The sequence below is a fragment of the Nicotiana tabacum genome, chromosome 4 (assembly GCF_000715075.1).
Source record: "Nicotiana tabacum cultivar K326 chromosome 4, ASM71507v2, whole genome shotgun sequence".
NCBI lineage: Eukaryota > Viridiplantae > Streptophyta > Magnoliopsida > Solanales > Solanaceae > Nicotiana > Nicotiana tabacum.
Genome location: NC_134083.1, coordinates 108,533,783 through 108,552,499, shown reverse-complemented (window position 1 = coordinate 108,552,499; position 18,717 = coordinate 108,533,783). Strand labels below are relative to the sequence as shown.

The 18,717-nt window shown below is 40.6% G+C and overlaps 1 protein-coding gene across 13 annotated transcripts in view; it reads left to right on the top strand.

Moving 5' to 3' along the window:
- The first annotated feature begins 15,337 nt into the window (after positions 1 to 15,337).
- LOC107803645 (pre-mRNA-processing protein 40A) overlaps positions 15,338 to 18,717 on the top strand; it is a 28,643-nt gene continuing 25,263 nt past the window's right edge. For 5 of the 13 annotated variants that reach the window (XM_075252324.1, XM_075252320.1, XM_075252322.1 and 2 more), the window contains exons 1-3: positions 15,503 to 15,641; positions 16,126 to 16,173; positions 16,497 to 16,556. In XM_075252324.1, coding sequence (XP_075108425.1) covers positions 16,524 to 16,556 — 33 coding nt within the window. In that variant the 5' untranslated portion in view covers positions 15,503 to 15,641; positions 16,126 to 16,173; positions 16,497 to 16,523. Of the gene's footprint in view, positions 15,642 to 16,125; positions 16,174 to 16,496; positions 16,557 to 18,717 lie in introns of all 13 variants that reach the window. The other 8 variants (XM_075252325.1, XM_075252321.1, XM_075252323.1 and 5 more) reach the window with 4 other exon arrangements.

Here is an 18,717-nt window from a genome sequence, read left to right as displayed (position 1 = left end):
TTGTGGAAAACTTCATAAGCTATATTTTGAGGATTTGAAAGGCGATTTGAGGTCGGAATTGGATGATTTTGGTATGGTTGGACTCGTTGTTGAATGGGTGTTCCGATTTTGTTAAATTTGTCAGGTTCCAAGATGTGAGCCCGAGGTTGACTTTTTGGGTTGACTTTTTTACTTTGGTTAAAGAACTTAGCTTTATCGTATGGAATCAATTTCTATAGCTTGTATTGATTATATTAAATTGCTTATGGCTAGATTCGAGTCGTTCAGAGGGCGATTCGTGAGGTAGGGACTTGTTGAAGTTGTGATTTGCGTGGTTTGAGGTAAATAACACTTCTATACTTGGTAGTGAGGGTATGAATCCCTGGATTTAGTGTTATATGGTTGGTGTTGAGGTGATGCACATACTAGGTGACGGGCGTGTGGGCGGGTGGGCGTGTGGTAATTGTGACTCAGTTGATTCCGTAGTACTGTGTAGTTATCAAATTTTGTTGTTATTCATGTAATCCCTATGTGTTAGAGTAATTGAGTTGCGATTCATGTTAGAAATCATGCTTAAGCTATATGCTTATTCTGTTGAGACCCACTGAGGTCATTTCTGTTGTTGAGTTATTTTCTTAAATTTCAATTATGTACTTGGTCACAACAATCATTTTCTTATCATATCTCAGTCTCTGTTATCATTTATTGTTACATCATGTTATCATTGTTTGGGCTGATTGGTATGAGTTTTGTGAGCCCGAGAGATTAGACAGATTGATGACTAAGTTGGGGCCTGAGGGCCAGCTTGTGAGTGATATTTATGGGATCAGGATTCACACCGCAGCAAGCTTTATTGACATATTTATGGGATCGAAATGCACGTCGCAGCATATCATGTTAACTTATATTAATTCTTGGGAAGGATCCGCCCCTCCGGAGTCTGACATACCCTCCGAAGCGATTGAGTGTGCTGAGTGAGGTTGAATTCTATGAGAGTGTGAATATATGAGTTTATAATTGTGTTGCATTACAGGTGGCATGCATATTTGATATGTAGACATAGAGATGTAACATTCCTCATGCTAGCTATACTTGGTAGTTATCATATCTTATTGCTATTCATGTAATCCCTACGTGTTAGAGTAATTGAGTCGCGATCCATGTTAGAAATCATGCTTAGGTTATATGCTTATTCTGGTGAGACCCACTGAGGTCATTTCTGTTGTTGAGTTATTTGCTTAAATTGCAATTATGTACTTAGTCACAATCATCATTTGCTTATCATTTCTCAGTCTCTGTTATCATTTATTGTTACATCATGTTATCATTGTTTGGGCTGATTGGCATGCGTTTTGTGAGCCTGAGAGATTAGACATATTGATGACTAAGTTGGGGCCTGAGGGCCAGCTTGTGAGTGATATTTATGGGATCAGGCTGCACACCGTAGCAGGCTTTATTGACATATTTATGGGATCGGGATGCACGTCGCAGCATATCATGTTGACTTATATTAGTGCTTGGGCAGGATCGGCCCCTCCGAAGTCTGACATACCACCAGTGAGAGAGGTACTATTGACTGTTGAGTGTGAGTGCGGAGTGTGAGTGCGAGTGCGGAGTGTGAGTGCTGAGCGATTGAGAGTGCTAAGTGATTGAGTGTGCTGAGTGAGGTTGAATTCTCCGAGAGTGTGAGTATATGAGTTTATAACTGTGTTGCGTTACAGGTGACATGCATATTTGACATGTAGACATAGAGATGTAACATTCCCTGTGCTAGCTATACTTGGCATATTTTATCAGTATTGAGCCAAAACTGTTAAACTTGAAAGCATGTCTATATTTCTGTACTGTGTACAAACTAATTATGAGATTTCTCTAAGTTATTACTATCATTTCCTTGTTATATTTGTACGGTCATTATCTGGATTTAGATTGTACCTTTGTGAGCTCGTCACTATTTTGAGCACAAGGTTAGTCATGTTACTTATTGAGTACATTGGGTTGGTTGTACTTATATTACACTCTGCACTTTGTGTGCAGATCCAGGTACATCTGGACCCGGTGGTTGCTAGAATTGGAGCATTACCTGCTTGGAGACTATTGAGATAGCTGCTATGGCATCCGCAAACCTCGACTCTCCTTTTTTTTAGTTTATTTAGCTTTGTTCTATCTTTCCAGACAGTTGTATTAGAAGTTTTAACTGTGTTGTATTTGAGTCGAAGTTATTCTTATCAGTTATTTATGAGATTCTTCACTGTTAAAACTTATTACATCATGTTTTAGTTTAAAATGCATATTTATTTTCTGATTGTCGACTTTCCTAGTACTGTGATAGGCACCATCACGACATGTTGAGATTTGGGTCGTGACAAGTTGGTATCAGAGCCTAGGTTACATAGGTCTCACGAGTCATGACCAGGTTTAGTAGAGTCTTGCGGATCAGTACGAAGACGTCTGTACTTATCTTTGAGAGGCTATAGGGTGTTTCGGAAACTTCACTTTCTTGTATTCTTGTCATGTTGATTTGTTGATTCCGGAAACTAAACTTCTAATATTCTATTCTCTCACAGATGGTGAGGACACGTGTGATCGGATCGGGCAAGACGGCCACCAGTACTACCAGCTAGGGCTGCGAGAGGCCGAGGCCACAGTAGAGGCCGAGTTGTAGCTCGTACAGTAGCTAGAGCAGCACTTGTGAATCCACCGATTGCTCCAGCTTAGGAGCAGATACCATATATGGTTGAGCCGGTGGGACCAGCTCATGCACCAGATGTGCCCATTGTGACTCCAGGCCTTTAGGAGGTTTTAGCCCAGATATTGATTGTATGCACTAGCCTTGCTCATGCAGTTTCAGTTCAGGCCGCACCAGGCACTTCTCAGGGTAGGAGAGGTGCTCAGACTCCCACCGCCAGTACTCCAGAGTAGGTGGTTCAGCGACTTCAGACACTAGGGTACTACCAGCCTAGTTGGTTGCAATTTCTCAGGCCCAGCTAGGTCCCCCTACGAGTGACAAGGAGCAAAAGAGGCTAGAGTGAGTCAGAGGATGCTCAGGACTTCTTAGATAGGTGCCAGCGAATCTTTCGCATGGAAGGTATTCTAGAGACTAGTGGAGTCTCATTTATAACTTTTCAGCTATTGAGGGCAGCCTTCAGATGGTGGGAGGCCTATGAGTTGAGCAGGCCAGCCGCCACTGCACTACTTGCATGGAATGAATTCTAAATTCTCTTCTAAGAGAAGTTTGTTCCACAGACCTATAGGGAGGAGTTGCGTAGGCAGTTTGAGCAGCTACACCATGAGGGTATGTCAGTGACCAAGTATGAGATGAGATTTTCAAAGTTGGCTCGTCACACGATCTGGTTGGTTCCCACAAAGAGAGAGAGGGGGGATTAGGAGGTTCATTTATGGCCTCAACTATGGACTGCGCTTCTTCATGACTCGGGAGATTGCATCAGGTGCTTGGTTCGACGAGGTGGTTAATATTGCTAGGCGTCTAGAGCAGGTTTGCAGCCAGGAGCACGAGGAGTGGGAGGCCAAGAGGCCTCGCAGTTCGGGTAGTTTCAGCGGTGTTTCTTCTGGAGGACACTCCCACCACAGCAGGTATCGCCCTTATAGGCTCGCTCAAATGGCTCGCCCGGTTCATTGTGGTGCATCAGCTAGCCATAGTTCATACAGTACTCATCTGTGTCAGTCATCTCTCAGTGCCTTCCCAGCTCAAAGTACATCTCGTGCTCTATCAGTTCAGGGTTCATCGGTACCAAGTCCTTCTAGCAATTATTCTGGTTCTCGAGGTTTGATTCAGTATGCACCACCATTGGTGGATCGGAGTTGCTTCGAGTGCGGGGAGTTTGGACATGTGTGGAGGCAATGTATTCGTCGTTTTGGAGGTCCAGTTCAGCAGAGGGGCTAGGTTATGACTTCTACACCAGTTACTTCACCACCCGCTCAGCCAGCTAGGGGTGGGGCTCAGGCAGCCAGAGGTCGCCCTAGAGGGGGAGGCCGATCTGGTGGCGGTCAGGCTTGATACTATGCTTTTCCTGCCACGCTAGAGGTTGTTGCTTCAAACGCAGTGATCACAGGCATTGTCTCAGTATGCCATAGGGATGCTTCCATATTATTTTACTACGATTCCACTTATTCACATGTATCATCATAGTTTTCTCGATATTTGGATATGCCCTGTGAGTCCTTAGTTTTGCTTGTTCATGTATCTATGCCGGTGGGCAATTCTATTATTGTGGACTGTGTGTATCGGTCGTGTGTGGTGACCATTGGAGGATTGGATATGAGAGTTGATCTCTTATTGCTTAGTATGGTTGATTTTGACATGATTCTGGTATGGATTGGTTGTCTCCATGTCATGCTATTATGGATTGTCACACTAAGACTATGACGTTGGCGATGCCGGGGTTACTTAGGATAGAATGGAGGGGTTCTCTAGACTATGTCCCTAGTAGGGTAATTTCATATCTGAAGGCCCAACGGATGGTTATGAAGGGGTGTTTGTTGTATTTGGTTATATTGGTGTTGATACTCCTACCATTGATTCTTTTCTGGCAGCGCGAGACTTTCCGAATGTGTTTCTAATAGACCTGCTGGGCATTCCGACCGACAGGGACATTGATTTTGGTATTGACTTGGTGCCAGTCACTCAACCCATTTCTATTCTTCTGTATCGTATAGCACCAACAGAGTTGAAGGAATTGAAAGAGAATCTTCAGGAGATTCTTGATAAGGGGTTCATTAGGCCAAGTGTGTCGCCTTGAGGTGCACCAGTTCTATTTGTGAAGAAGAAGGATGGTACTATATGGATGTGCATTGACTATAGGCAGTAGAATAAAGTTACAATTAAGAACAAGTATCCTTTGTCACGCATTGATGACTTATTTGACCAGCTTCAGGGAGCTAGAGTGTTCTCTAATATTGATTTGAGGTTTGGGTATCACCAGTTAAAGATTTGGGACTCTGATATTCTGAACATGGTATTCAGGACCCTCTATGGTCACTACGAGTTCCTTATGATGTCATTTGGGCTTACCAATGCCCCAGCAGCATTCATGCATCTGATGAATAGTGTATTTCAGCCATATCTTGATTCGTTTGTCATAGTATTTATTGATGATATCCTGTTGTACTCACGTAGCCAGGAGGAGCATGCACAACATCTGAGGATTGTACCGCAGATGTTGAGGGAGGAGAAGCTTTATGCTAAGTTCTCTAAGTGTGAGTTTTGGCTCAATTCGGTAGCATTCTTGGGGCATGTGGTGTACAGTGAGGGGATCAAGGTAGATCCGAAGAAGATTGAGGCGGTTCAGAGTTGTCCTAGACCATTTTCAACTAATAAGATTTGAAATTTTCTTGGCTTGGCCGGATATTATCGTCGCTTCATGGAGGGTTTCTCGCCCATTGCAGCACCTTTGACTAGGTTGACTGAGAAGGGTGCCCCATTCAGGTGGTCTAATAAGTGTGAGGAGAGCTTTCAGAAGCTTAAGACTGCCTTGACCACAGCTCCAGTTCTAGTTTTGCCTTCAGTATCGGGTTCTTATAGAGTGTATTATGATGATTCTCGGATTGTATTAGGTGTGTCTTGATGCAGGAGGGTAGAGTGATTGCTTATGCTTTACGCCAGATGAAGCTTCATGAGAAGAACTACATCATTCATGATTTAGAGTTGGAAGCCATTGTCCATGCATTGAAGATTTGGAGGCATTATCTCTACGGCATGTCTTATGAGGTATTTACAGATCATTGGAGTGTTCAGCACTTGTTCAAGTAAAAGGATCTAAATTTGAGGCAACGGAGATGGTTGGAACTGTTAAAAGACTATGATATTACCAGTTTGTTCATCCTGGAAAGGCCAATGTGATGACCGATGCCTTGAGTAGAAAGGTGGTGAGTTTGGGTAGCCTAGCATATATTCTGATTGGTGAGAGATCGCTTGCATCAGATGTTCAGGCCTTGGTCAATCAGTTCGTGAGTTTAGATGTTTCGAAGCCTAGTTGGGTTCTAGCTTGCATGGTTTCTCGGTCTTCTTTATATGATCACATCAGACCCATTTGCTTATCCTTAAGGATACGGTTTAACACGGTGATGACAAGGAGGTTTCTATTGGAGATGATGGGGTGTTGCGGATGCAGGGTTAAATTTGTGTGCCTAACATGGATGGCTTACGTGGGTTGATTCTTGAGGAGGCCCACAGTTCGCGATATTTCATTCATCCGAGTACCGTGAATATGTATCAGGACTAGAGGCAGCACTATTGGTGGAAGAGAATGAAGAAAGATATAGTGGAGTTTGTAGATCGGTGCTTGAATTATCAGCAGGTGAAGTACGAGCATCAGAGGTCGGGTGGTTTGCTTCAGAGGCTTGAGATTCCTGAGTGTAAATTGGAGCGTACACCATGGACTTCGTAGTTGGTCTCCCACGGACTTTGAAGAAATTTGATGCTATTTGGGTGATTGTGAATTATTGACTAAGTTCGCGCACTTCATTCCAGTTGAAACCGCATATTCTTTGGAGAGATTTCCTGAGATCTATATCCACAAGATTGTTCGCCTTCACGGTATGCTGGTGTCCATTATTTAAGATCAGGGCACGCAGTTCACATCGCAGTTTTGGAGAGCAGTGCGGTGAGAGTTAGGCACACGGGTTGAGTTGAGTATAGCATTCCACCCTCAGACAGACGGACAGTCCGAGCGCACCATTCGAATATTGGAAGATATGCTACGCGCTTGTGTTATAGATTTTGGGAATTCGTGGGATCAGTTTCTACCGCTTGCAGAGTTTGCCTACAATAAAAGCTACCAATAGAGTATTTAGATGGCTCCGTATGAGACCTTGTATAGCAGGCGGTGTCAGTCTCCGGTTGGTTGGTTTGAGTCGGGTGAGGCTAGACTATTGGGTACTAACTTAGTTCAGGATACTTTGGAAAAGGTTAAGTTGATTCAGGATCGGCTTCGCACGGCCTAAGTCTAGACAAAAAAGTTATGCCGACCGAAAGGTTCGTGATAATGCCTACATAGCAGGAGAGAAGTTTTTACTCAGAGTTTCACCCATGAAGGGTGTTATGAGGTTCGAAAAGAAGGGTAAGTTGAGCCCTCGGTATATTGGCCCTTTTGAGGTGCTTGAGAGGATTGGAGAGGTGGCTTACAATCATGCATTGCCACCAATTCTATCGAGGGTTCACCCAGTGTTTCATGTTTCCAAGCTACGGAAGTATTTCGGTGATCCGTCTTATGTTTTGGACTTCAACATTGTTCAGTTAGATGGGGATTTGACTTATGATGTGGAGCTAGTGGCCATTTTGGATCGGCAGGTTCGAAAGTTGAGATCAAAGAATATAGCTTCAGTGAAAGTACAGTGGAGAGGTCAGCCAGTTGAGGAGGCTACTTGGGAGACCGAGCGGGATATGCGGAGCATCTATCTACTCCTATTTGAGGCTCCAGGAATGATTATAGACCCGTTCGAGGACGAACGTTTGTTTAAGAGGGAGAGAATATAATGACCCGGCCGGTCATTTTGAGTATTGTAGCTTTGTTTCCCCATTTATTTCTTACTATGTTCGTTTGTTGTTATGTGACTTACCGGGGTGGTTGGTTTGGTTCGAGGTATGTTTCGGAATAAATTGGGAAACTTAGTCCCAAGATTGGAAGTCTAAGTTGAAAGAGTTGACCGGATGTTGGCTTATGTGTAAATGACTCCGTAATGGATTTTTTATGGTTCCAATATCTTTGTATGGTGATTTTGGACTTAGGAGTGTGTCTGGATAATGATTTGGAGGTTCGTAGGTCATTTTGGCTTGAATTTGCGAAAGTGGGAAAGTTAGGAGGTTTGACCGAGAGTTGACTTTATTGTTACCGAACACGGATTTTGGTTTCGGAAGTTGGAATAAGTCTATTGTGTCATTTATGACTTGTGTGCAAAATTTGAGGTCAATCAGAGTTGATTTGGTGTGTTTCGTCATTGGTTTTAGAGATTGGAAGCTCAATAGTTCATTAGGCTTGAACTGAGGTGCGATTTGTATTTTCGATGTTTTTTGATGTGATTTGAGGATTTGACTAAGTTCGTATGATGTTTTAGGATGTTTTGGTATGTTTGGATTGAGTCCCGAGGGCCTCGGGTGAGATTCAGATTGATTGGGGATTGAGTTTGGCCTTGTAGGGCTGCAGAATTTCTGGTGTTTGGTTTCCTTGTTCGCATTCGCGAGAGAGGTCTAGCGTTCGCGAAGTGTATCGGGGTGAATTTTGAAGTTCGTTCTTCGCATTTGCGAAGAAGGCCACGCGTTCGCGAAGATATAAGGGGTTTGTGCATCACGATCGCGATCACGAGAGGGGACTCGCGTTCGCATAGAAGGGTGAGGCGGGTGGGGCACCAGGCTTGTAAGCCTTCGCGTCCGCAGGAGATGGGTCGCGTTCGCGTAGGCATTGGTTCTGTGGTCATCGCGTTTGCGAGGGAGGTATCGCTTTCACATAAGAAGATTTTTGGAAGTTGGGGATTTTGTACTTCGCGAACGCGAGGCACTTTCCGCATTCGCGAAGAAGGGCATCTAGGCAGTAGTATATTATTTTAAAATCGAGGGTTTGTCCCATTTTTCATCTTTTGAGCTAGAGACCTCGGTTTTGGGTGATTCTTGAAGGGATTTTCAAGGAGTTTATTGGGGTAAGTGATTCTAACTCAGATTTGACTAATATACATGAATCTATAATTATTTTTACCATTTAATTAGTGTTTTGGGTTTGAAAATTGGGGAAATTTGTGGAAAACTTCATTAGCTATATTTTGAGGATTTGAAAGGCGATTTGAGGTCGGAATTGGATGATTTTGGTATAGTTGGACTCGTTGTTTAATGCGTGTTTGAATTTTGTTAGTTTTGTCGGGTTCCGAGACGTGGGCCCGAGGTTGACTTTTTAACTTTGGTTAAAGAACTTAGCTTTATCGTATGGAATAGATTTCTATAGCTTGTATTGATTGTATTAAGTTGCTTGTAGCTAGATTCAAGTCGTTCGGAGGCCGATTCGCGAGGCAAGGGCTTGTTGGAGTTGTGATTTGTGCGGTTTGAGGTAAGTAACAATTCTAAACATGGTACTGAGGGTATGAGTCCCTGGATTTCGTGTTATATGGTTGGTGTTGAGGTGACGCAGATGCTAGGTGATGGGCGTGTGGGCGTGCACCGTGGTAATTGTGACTCGGTTGATTCTGTGGTACTGTGTAGTTATCATATCTTGTTGCTATTAATGTATTCCCTACGTGTTAGAGTAATTGAGTCGCGATCCATTTTAGAAATCATACTTAGGTTATATGCTTATTCTGGTGAGACCCACTGAGGTCATTTCTGTTGTTGAGTTATTTGCTTAAATTGCAATTATGTACTTGGTCACAACAATCATTTTCTTATCATATCTCAGTCTCTGTTATCATTTATTGTTACATCATGTTATCATTGTTTGGGCTGATTGGTATGAGTTTTGTGAGCCCGAGAGATTAGACAGATTGATGACTAAGTTGGGGCCTGAGGGTCAGCTTGTGAGTGATATTTATGGGATCAGGCTACACATTGCATCAGGCTTTATTGACATATTTATGGGATCGGGATGCACACCGCAGCATATCATGTTGACTTATATTAGTGCTTGGGCAGGATACTCCCCTCCGAAGTCTGACATACCACTAGTGAGCGCAGGTACTATTGAGTGTTGAGTGCGAGTGCCGAGTGCCGAGTGTGAGTGCTGAGTGATTGAGAGTGTTGAGCGATTGAGAGTGTTGAGCGATTGAGTGTGCTGAGTGAGGTTGAATTCTCCGAGAGTGTGAGTATATGAGTTTATAATTGTGTTGCATTACAGGTGACATGCATATTTGACATGTAGACATAGAGATGTAACATTCCTCATGCTAGCTATACTTGGCATATTTTATCAGTATTGAGCCTAAACTATTGAATTTGAAAGCATGTCTACATTTTTGTACTGTGTACAAACTGATTATGAGATTTTTCTAAGTTATTACTGTCATTTCCCTGTTATATTTGTACGGTCATTATGTGGATTTAGACTGTACCTTTGTGAGCTCGTCACTACTTTCAGCCCAAGGTTAGTCATGTTACTTATTGAGTACATTGGGTTGGTTGTACCCATACTACACTGCGCACTTCATGTGCAGATCCAGATACATCTGGACCCGGTGGTTTCTAGACTTGGAGCATTACCTGCTTGGAGACTATTGAGGTAGTTGTTATGGCATCCGCAGACCTCAACTCTCATTCTTTTTAGTTTATTTAGCACTGTTCTATCTTTCCAGACAGTTGCATTAGAAGTTTTGACTGTGTTGACATTTAGTAGCTCATGTACTCGGTGACACCCGGATTTTGGAGATTTTGTATTTGAGTCGCAGTTATTCCTATCAGTTATTTATGAGATTCTTCACTGTTAAACTTATTACATCATGTTTTCAATTTAAAATTCATAGTTTATTGGTGATTGTCGACTTGCCTAGTACTGTGATAGGCGCCATCACGACATGTTGATATTTGGGTCGTGATAAGTACACTCATACTCAGCACACTCACAGTGCTTGGCACAAGTGCCCCTCACCATCACACACACAACCACACTCAGCATTGTACGGGTGCCTGGCACAAATTTCCCTCACTAAAGCACATATATAATATCGTACCTACGCTCACTGTAATATCAGACTCCGGAGGGGCGGATCCTTTCCCAAGCGCTAATCAACAATCAATATAATTGTTGCAACGTGCAACCCGATCCAGATATTAATCTGTTGCGGCGTGCAACCCGATCCAATATAAAATCACAATACGACTCTATGACCCACATCAGTCATCAACCGCTCAAGTCTCAATGGCTCACATCTCATAGAACTCGGCTCAAATAACATCACATATAGAAGGCAATAACAACATATGTTATCACATACAAATAATGTATAGAGACTGAGATATAATATGCGGATGAAGAATTATGACTGAGAATATGAGTACAATAAGACAAACAGTTCAAAATAGCAAGAATAGCCATATCAAGTAGGGAAAACACGGATATAACGAGGCATGAAAGCAAACAAGTCTTATGGTATCCTAAAGTCTACCTGGATCATGAATACCCCAGTGTACGCACACACGCCTGTCACCTAGCACGTGCGTCATCCCCAACACATCTCAAGTATCATAGTTAACATGGATAATTACCCTCAAACCAAGTTTAGATATGTTACTTATCTCAAAACGCATGAATCAATACTCCAAAAAGTATTTCCCACGTGAATCAACCTCCAAGCTCGAATCTAGTCAAAGGAACTCAATATAATCAATAAAAGCCATAGGAAACAACCCCAAACAATAAAGCTAAGATCTTGGTCCAAATATGCAAAGCCAACCCAAAAAGCCAACCATGGGCCCGCACCCCAAAACCTGACAAAACTCACAAATCTCGAACACCCACTCCACTACGAGTCCAAATAAATGTGTTTCATCCAAAATCGACCTCAAATCGACCCTCAAATCATAAATTTTTACTCTCCAAAATCATAGAAAAAGATCCCCAAATTTTACCTTTAATTCACCTAAACTAGGTGTAATAATACATGGGTAATTAATATCTAATGATGTTTTAACTTCAATACCACACAAGAGGGGGGTGATTTGTGTGGTGTCCAATTTTTCGCGTGCACGAATTATGGAAAGACCTGGTTCTTCTATGTATTCCTTATACTACTGTTGCAGAATAATAAATGCAGAAATTAAAGAACACAAAGATTCTTATGTGGAAAATACCTGGCTCAAAAGGTGAAAAAACCACGACCTACTTCCCAGTAGGATTTTCCCAAAACTCTTCACTAAATCACTGAGCCAAAAATTGCATTTACAAAATACTTTTGTAAGCCTAGGATTAACTCTAATCCCGTTGTGGCACACAGCCTCTAACTATTGCGACAACTTCAAGTTAACTCTAACTTGAATACTCTGAGTACCTATTACAATTGCCTCTAGATAAAGCTGAAAGGTACAATATGAAAACACCTACTACAATTGAACTAGAATAAAAGACAGACACTTGGAACTGGTTCTTGTATCTGGTTCATGTAGCTTCAGGTTCGTACACTTGAATCACACACGAACTGCTTGCAAAATGCCTTGCTATTTTGCTCTCAATTCACGTTTAACTTTTGCTTTTGTGCGTCCCATGTAGAATGAGAACTTCCTACGATTTATAGAGTTAGTAGAGTAGAAAACAACTAGAGTTCTAATGCTACTCTTCCTTGGTGGAAGAGTTCTAGTTGATCTCAACCTCTAACTCCTCCCTTATCTTAGATAATTTTCTCGTTGAGTAAGGAGACCTTCTCCTTATCAATTATGCAATCTTTTCGATCAGGAGATATCTATTATTATGTTAGATTTCGTTTATCTCCTGTATGTGCATCTCATGTGCTTTGAATATGCCCGTGTCTATGCCTACCAGTGATGGACCTGGTTCATCCCTGAGTTCCTTTATCAATCTTCAAAACTATCCTTTCCTTGGGCCAACAAATTCCCCATTTTTGATGATGACAAATTTTGTGCTTCCATAAGCTTAGGCCCTGTTTCAACTTAGCTCAACATCAACACAATGTTAGAAACATTTTTTCTTTTTATCACTTATCATCAAGGACCATGTTTATTAGGTTATAAATATCACTATTCAAAGTGTAAAGCACAACCTTTTTCTCCCTTTTGGCATCATCGAAAAGTTGCATAAAAACTGTAAGATAACCAGATTTTAAAACTTACTCATGGCCACTGGAGTTACTTCAAATGCAATCATGGATTAATCATCATAGATCAAGCTAAGAATTTTAACCATCAAAGAAATATAAACAAACAGTTAGAGAAAAAATAGTGAATTTCATTGATGATTAATAAGATTCTACCACAAAGCATAAGAAGAAATAAAAATACTGAAAACATGAGCAAACAAAAAACATCCCAAACTGGGTCACTGGTTGATCTACACTAGGCTAGGAGGCTTAAGGCTTGGAAGAACTAGGTGCTTGGTTTTTTTTTTGGCTTGGAGAAGTTTCAGGATATCTTGAAGAATTCCATCATTTTTCTCCTTTTCCCTTGCTAGTTCAGTTCTGAGAGCATCTCTCTTAGACTCTACCTCAGCCAACCTTTTCTTCAGCCTCTCAATCTCAGCATCCTTAGCCCCACTTTCTTGCACCAAGGCTCGCACCTTGCTATTCACTAGTACCTTCTTAGATGAACCAGGTTCTTTAGGAGTGACATGGACTTCATAGTCACAAGCAGGTAGCGTATTTGCCCCAAAATGATCCTTGCTTGTACCAACCTCCCTTTCTTCTTTGGATTATAACTCTCAGTCACTCTCTTCAGTAGGTCTGCGAGGGTTTCCTGTTCAGATGAAACAGGTTCATCTATATTTTTCCCAAGTTGAACCAGCCCTTCTCGGCTTCGCCAGACCCACTTCCCCCTGTTTTCTTTACACTCTCCTCTACTCCAGCATATTTTTCTTCCCAAACAACCATTGCACTTGTGTCTTTGGTTAAACTCACAGGAGTGGGTGAAGAATCAACCACTCTTTTACCCTTTCTCCTCACAGCACTTCGAACACCCTTGCTCTCTTTTTCTTTTTCTTTTTCATTTTTACCATTAATTCCTCCAGACTCTGTAGTTTCAACACCTGCTATAGACCCTACTAGTATAAACCTATTCTCCAAATTTGTTCTCTCCCTGCAACAGCCTTGCGAGCAAGCATCTTTACTCTTTTCTTAGAGGTTGGGGTGGTGGAAGGGATGATAGTGAGTGTGGAAGTCTAATCAAACTGAATTTCAGTTTTGAAAAAATTTTGGAGTGTATCCCTAGAATCTAGGTACTTCAATTCGGTTGAGACTCTTTTGAACAGAATTGGTTCACTTGTAACAGATAAGTCCAAAAGGAGTTTGTGAAGATGTCAGCTATTTACTTGTCAGTAACACAAAATTCCACAGTGATCAATCATTTTTCATAGTTATCCCTCAAAAAGTGATGCCTAACATCTATGTGCTTAGTTGTCTTATGATGAACCAGGTTCTTGGTCATACTAATTGCACTAGTGTTATCACAAAAAATAGGGATACAACCAACATCAATTCCAGAGTCCATTAATTGTTGTTTGATCCACAACAATTGAGCACAACATGAAGCAGCAACAACATACTCAGCTTCAACAGTAGATAAGGCCACTGAATTTTACTTTTTGGTAGCCCAAGACACAAGACATGAGCCAAGAAAGTGTGCCATACCTGAGGTGCTCTTTCTATCCACTAGAAAACCTGCATAATCAGCATCAGCATATCCCACTAGATTGAAATTACTACCTTTTGTATACCATAGACAGAGATCAGTGGTGTCTTTTAGATGTCTCAAAATTCTCTTGACAACAGTCAAGTGAGACTCCTTTGAATTTGCCTGAAATCTTGCACAAAGGCCTACACTGAAAACAATGTTAGGTCTACTAGCAGTGAGATACAACAATAAGCCAATCATTCCCCTATACAACTTCTGATCGACAGATGAACCAGGTTCATCCATATCCAACTTTGCAGCTGTTGCAATATGAGTGTCAATTTTTTGGAATCTTCCATTTTAAACCTTTTAAGCAACTCTTTTACATATTTCTGCTGATGGATCATAGTTCCATTTGAATTTTTTTAAATTTGTAAGCCTAAAAAGAAATTAAGCTCTCCCATCATGCTTATTTCAAATTCACTCCTCGTTAGTTTAGCAAATTCTTTATTTAACTTATCAGTAGTTGCTCCAAATATTATATCATCAACATATATCTGAACTATTAAAAAATCTTTATCTTTTGCTTTCAAGAACAAAGTATTGTCAATTTTGCCTCTCTTGTAGTCATGCTCAAGCAAAGATTTTGATAATCTTTCATACCATGCTCTTGGTGCCTGCTTGAGCCCATAAAGTGCTTTGTCAAGTTTGTACACATGATCAGGATTTTCCTTGTTCTCAAACCCTGGAGGTTGTTTGACAAACACTTTTTCCTTCAAATAGCCATTTAGGAAGGCACTCTTGACATCCATCTAGTGAATGGTGAATTCCATGTAGGCAGTAAAGGCTATGAGGAGCCTTATAGCTTCCAACCTTGCCACTGGGGCAAAAGTCTCATCATAGTCTATGCCTTCCTCCTGACTATATCCTTGAACCATCAATCTTACTTTGTTTCTTGTAACGGTTTCATCTTCATCAAGTTTATTTTTGAAGACCCACTTAATGTCAATTACTGATCTATCCAAGGGTCTTGGTACCATATGCTAAACTTGACTCCTTTCAAATTGGTTGAGTTTATTTTGCATTGCATTTACCCAATCTGCAATTACTAGTGCTCGAAGGGTCTAAAATACCCGATTAACACAAAAACGAAAAAGGAAGACGCTAACCCACAAAACTTGAGCATGAATATGGTCCTTTTTTTTTGTTGGTAAATATGAATATGGTGTTTTAACATCACGTGATCCGTTTTTGTATAAAATCGTACACCATTTCCTTTATTCTCAAAACTGGAATAGATCCCTCCGAACGGCTCCTTGAATAGTCACTGCTGCATTTTTTCCCAACTCCAAACCAAGCTTCATATTTTTCGCGAAATACCAGAAGACAAGACATCGTATGTGTTAGCTTTATATTAAATTGGTAGTATCCTCTCTATTGAAATGCAAAATGGACTCCTCATGCTTAGATTGTTTGATTGAAATTAATAACAGAACGCTGGTTTTCCTTTTGCCTTCTCTTAGGGTTTAGGGTTTGTTTGATTAAGAAGTGGGATATTCTTTAATAATCTCGAGCTATTAATTTGATAAACAACTTTTTTGGGTCGATTTTATTTACAATTTTAATTGCACCAATAATGAGTTTCCCTATTAAATTTCTAGTACTTTATAGACCCAATTTTGAAGTCTTGGACTCTTTAAAGTTTAATTTTTGAACTGTGACTTGTTTGTATATCTGCATGCATGTGTGTCAATGTAGTAAAAAAGGAGCTTTTTTTTCTTTCTCTATGTAGGTCTTCTTCCACTTTGTTTAATGTGCTTTATTTTATATTTATTTATGTTTTTTAATCTTTTTTGTTCCTGGAACTTCATTACTTGCAGAACTTCATTTCCTTCCAGACTGAATATACTGGTTTTATTAAGCAAGAGGTAACCATTGTTTGTTTGGAGCATATAATGAAATCCTTTTGAAATGCACCAGTATGGGGTTTGTCATGGAGGGCATCTAATGCTATATTTTTCATATTTGATTTAATGCCGCTATATTTTGTCTTGAGATTCTTTTGGTAAAATATGGCATGACATGCTATGTACTTCTGCACTGTGTTTTCTACCATGTTATCCATTGTTTAGTTCGATGGTTGTATAACATGAAATTTTATCTTTTGGCATGTTTTTACATATGTTTCTTAGTCCTTATGTTTCAACATATTGCATAAATATTCTGATGTGAAACCACTGATGTTTTCCAGGGTTGCTTCTGATTTGGCCATCCTGCCATGGCTAATAATTCTCACTTCACTGGCATGCAGGTATCCCTTCCAGAAGAATCTTTTTCCCTTTTCCTAAAGTTAGAAAATTTCGGTTTAATATAAAATTCTTATGCATTCTCTGGTATTTATACATCAAATACTTTGGTATCTCTGGTACATCGAATACGTTGGTGTCAAAATCTGTGTATGTAGAGAATAAGGTTCTACCACTTTTTGTATACCACTTGTATACCGGAATTTTCCTCCACTACATCAATGAACGTTACTTTATCAGAAAAGGCTTCTCGGAAGGCACAGTAGTTGCTGAATGGAGGTGTGCCAAGGTATAATGAATATGCAATCTGTATCATTCATACACACACATGTGTGTGTGTGTGTGTGTGTGAGAGAGAGAGAGAGAGAGAGAGAGAGAGAGAGAGAGAGAGAGAGAGAGAGAGAGAGAGAGAGAGAGAGGGAGATTTTGTCTTAATAACAAAAATGTAGTCTTTCAATAGTTTTGTTTGAAATCTGTTATGAGAACAACTATCCTAGGCCTAATCCTCTTTACTAATTTTGTTAGAATCTTACGCCTTCTCTATCAGTAGTCTTCTGCCTTGACTTACATATGTCTAGACAATATACAATTTTTTCCTGATAAGGAAAGGAAGGTACACCGTTGCCGGGGATTGAACCCCGGTCACCCACGTGAGGCAATATACATAAATGGAAGTACGTTCTTCTAAAATCTTCCTGAGTACTGCTCCTGGAGAATTTGTTTGTGTCTTATATGTGTTTACTATTAACTTGAATGTTGTTGCTATGAAACTAACCCTTATTAACAAAGAGGTGACGTGGTTTGTCAGTCTGCTCTGTTTACTTTGGTGGTGGATATTTAGAGTAAGAAAGATCTGAAAACTGATGTGCAGTAGGTAAAAGAATTGGTTGAGATTCTATTATCACGTTTGCTTTCGGTTTTCGTCTTTTACTGACAACATTCTTTTCCTGGATAATATTGATAGCAGAGCTCTGTCCCTATCATTCTTCAGTCATATTTTGAATTTATTACAGTTAATAGTTGAGACATCTGTGCTGCTGTTAGTGTCTCTACGAGCATAGAGAAGTTGAGGATAGCTTCCATTAAGGACTAGTAGGTTGATCTGTTTTGTTTCTGCTTTCTTCTTGACGGGGCTGCCTTTAGAGGACACCTCTGATTTGATACATTTAGGGACCAAGTTCTGGAATGGAACTCCTAGAGGCTTTCTGATTGGAAATTACTTCATTATTTCCCTGTTGTTTGCTTTGGTTTGTTGCTTTACTCTTCCTGAGTTTGATAATCAAAATATTTCTTAATATTTATCCTTATAAGAGTATGGGTGATGCATGTTCTTTCTAAAATGGATTGACAAAAGGTTACGTGGTTGGAAACTTGTTGACCACTCTAAGAAGGAGAGGAGGAGGAGGAGGAGGAGGAGGAGGAGTAGTAGTAGTAGTAGTAGTAGTAGTAGGTTATCTAAAAGCGTTTCCTTGGAGAGGTTAGTTTTGGCACTCATCTTTGGAGTCTAACAACTTCTGTAAAACTTATGACAATAGAGACAACTAGAGCTCAAGGTCTACTGACAGAGGTTCCTATTCCAATCCTTGGATGTTTCTCCTTAAGTTACTAGTTTTCCCTGTTAAAAATAGATATTTGTTGGGCAAATAGCATTTTTAGTCCCTATGTTTTAATTAGATTATCTGCCATTACAAAGAAACCTTTCCTCTCCTTTTCTTGTAGAATTCTTCAACTGAAGACTAAGAACTTTCCTGAAATTCAATGGTAGTGTTTGTCTCCCATGTACTTAACAATTGCATACGGGACTTGAACTTCCTTTTCCATTCAGAGCCAACAGAGACTCCTTGATTATCTGCAATATTTCCATCTCAATCTTAAGAACACTGAAATTCTAAGCTACAAAATCTAAATTCACCAAAATTGGCAAATGAAAATGATGAGCTGAGCAAAACTGAGAGTAACACCATATGAAATACTAGTGAATGTGAAAGTAGCGATAAAAAAATGGAGGTTTTCTCGAGGGTAAGGAGAATGAATAATACCCTCGGCAAATTTCTGGGTTTCTTCCCATTGATATAACAGGTTTTTTCGTCGCCAGATGCTGCTCGTTATCCTTGGAAGCCTCTGCCTGCGGCTGCTGCTTGACGGTGGGGTTCTCCACTTCTCCTG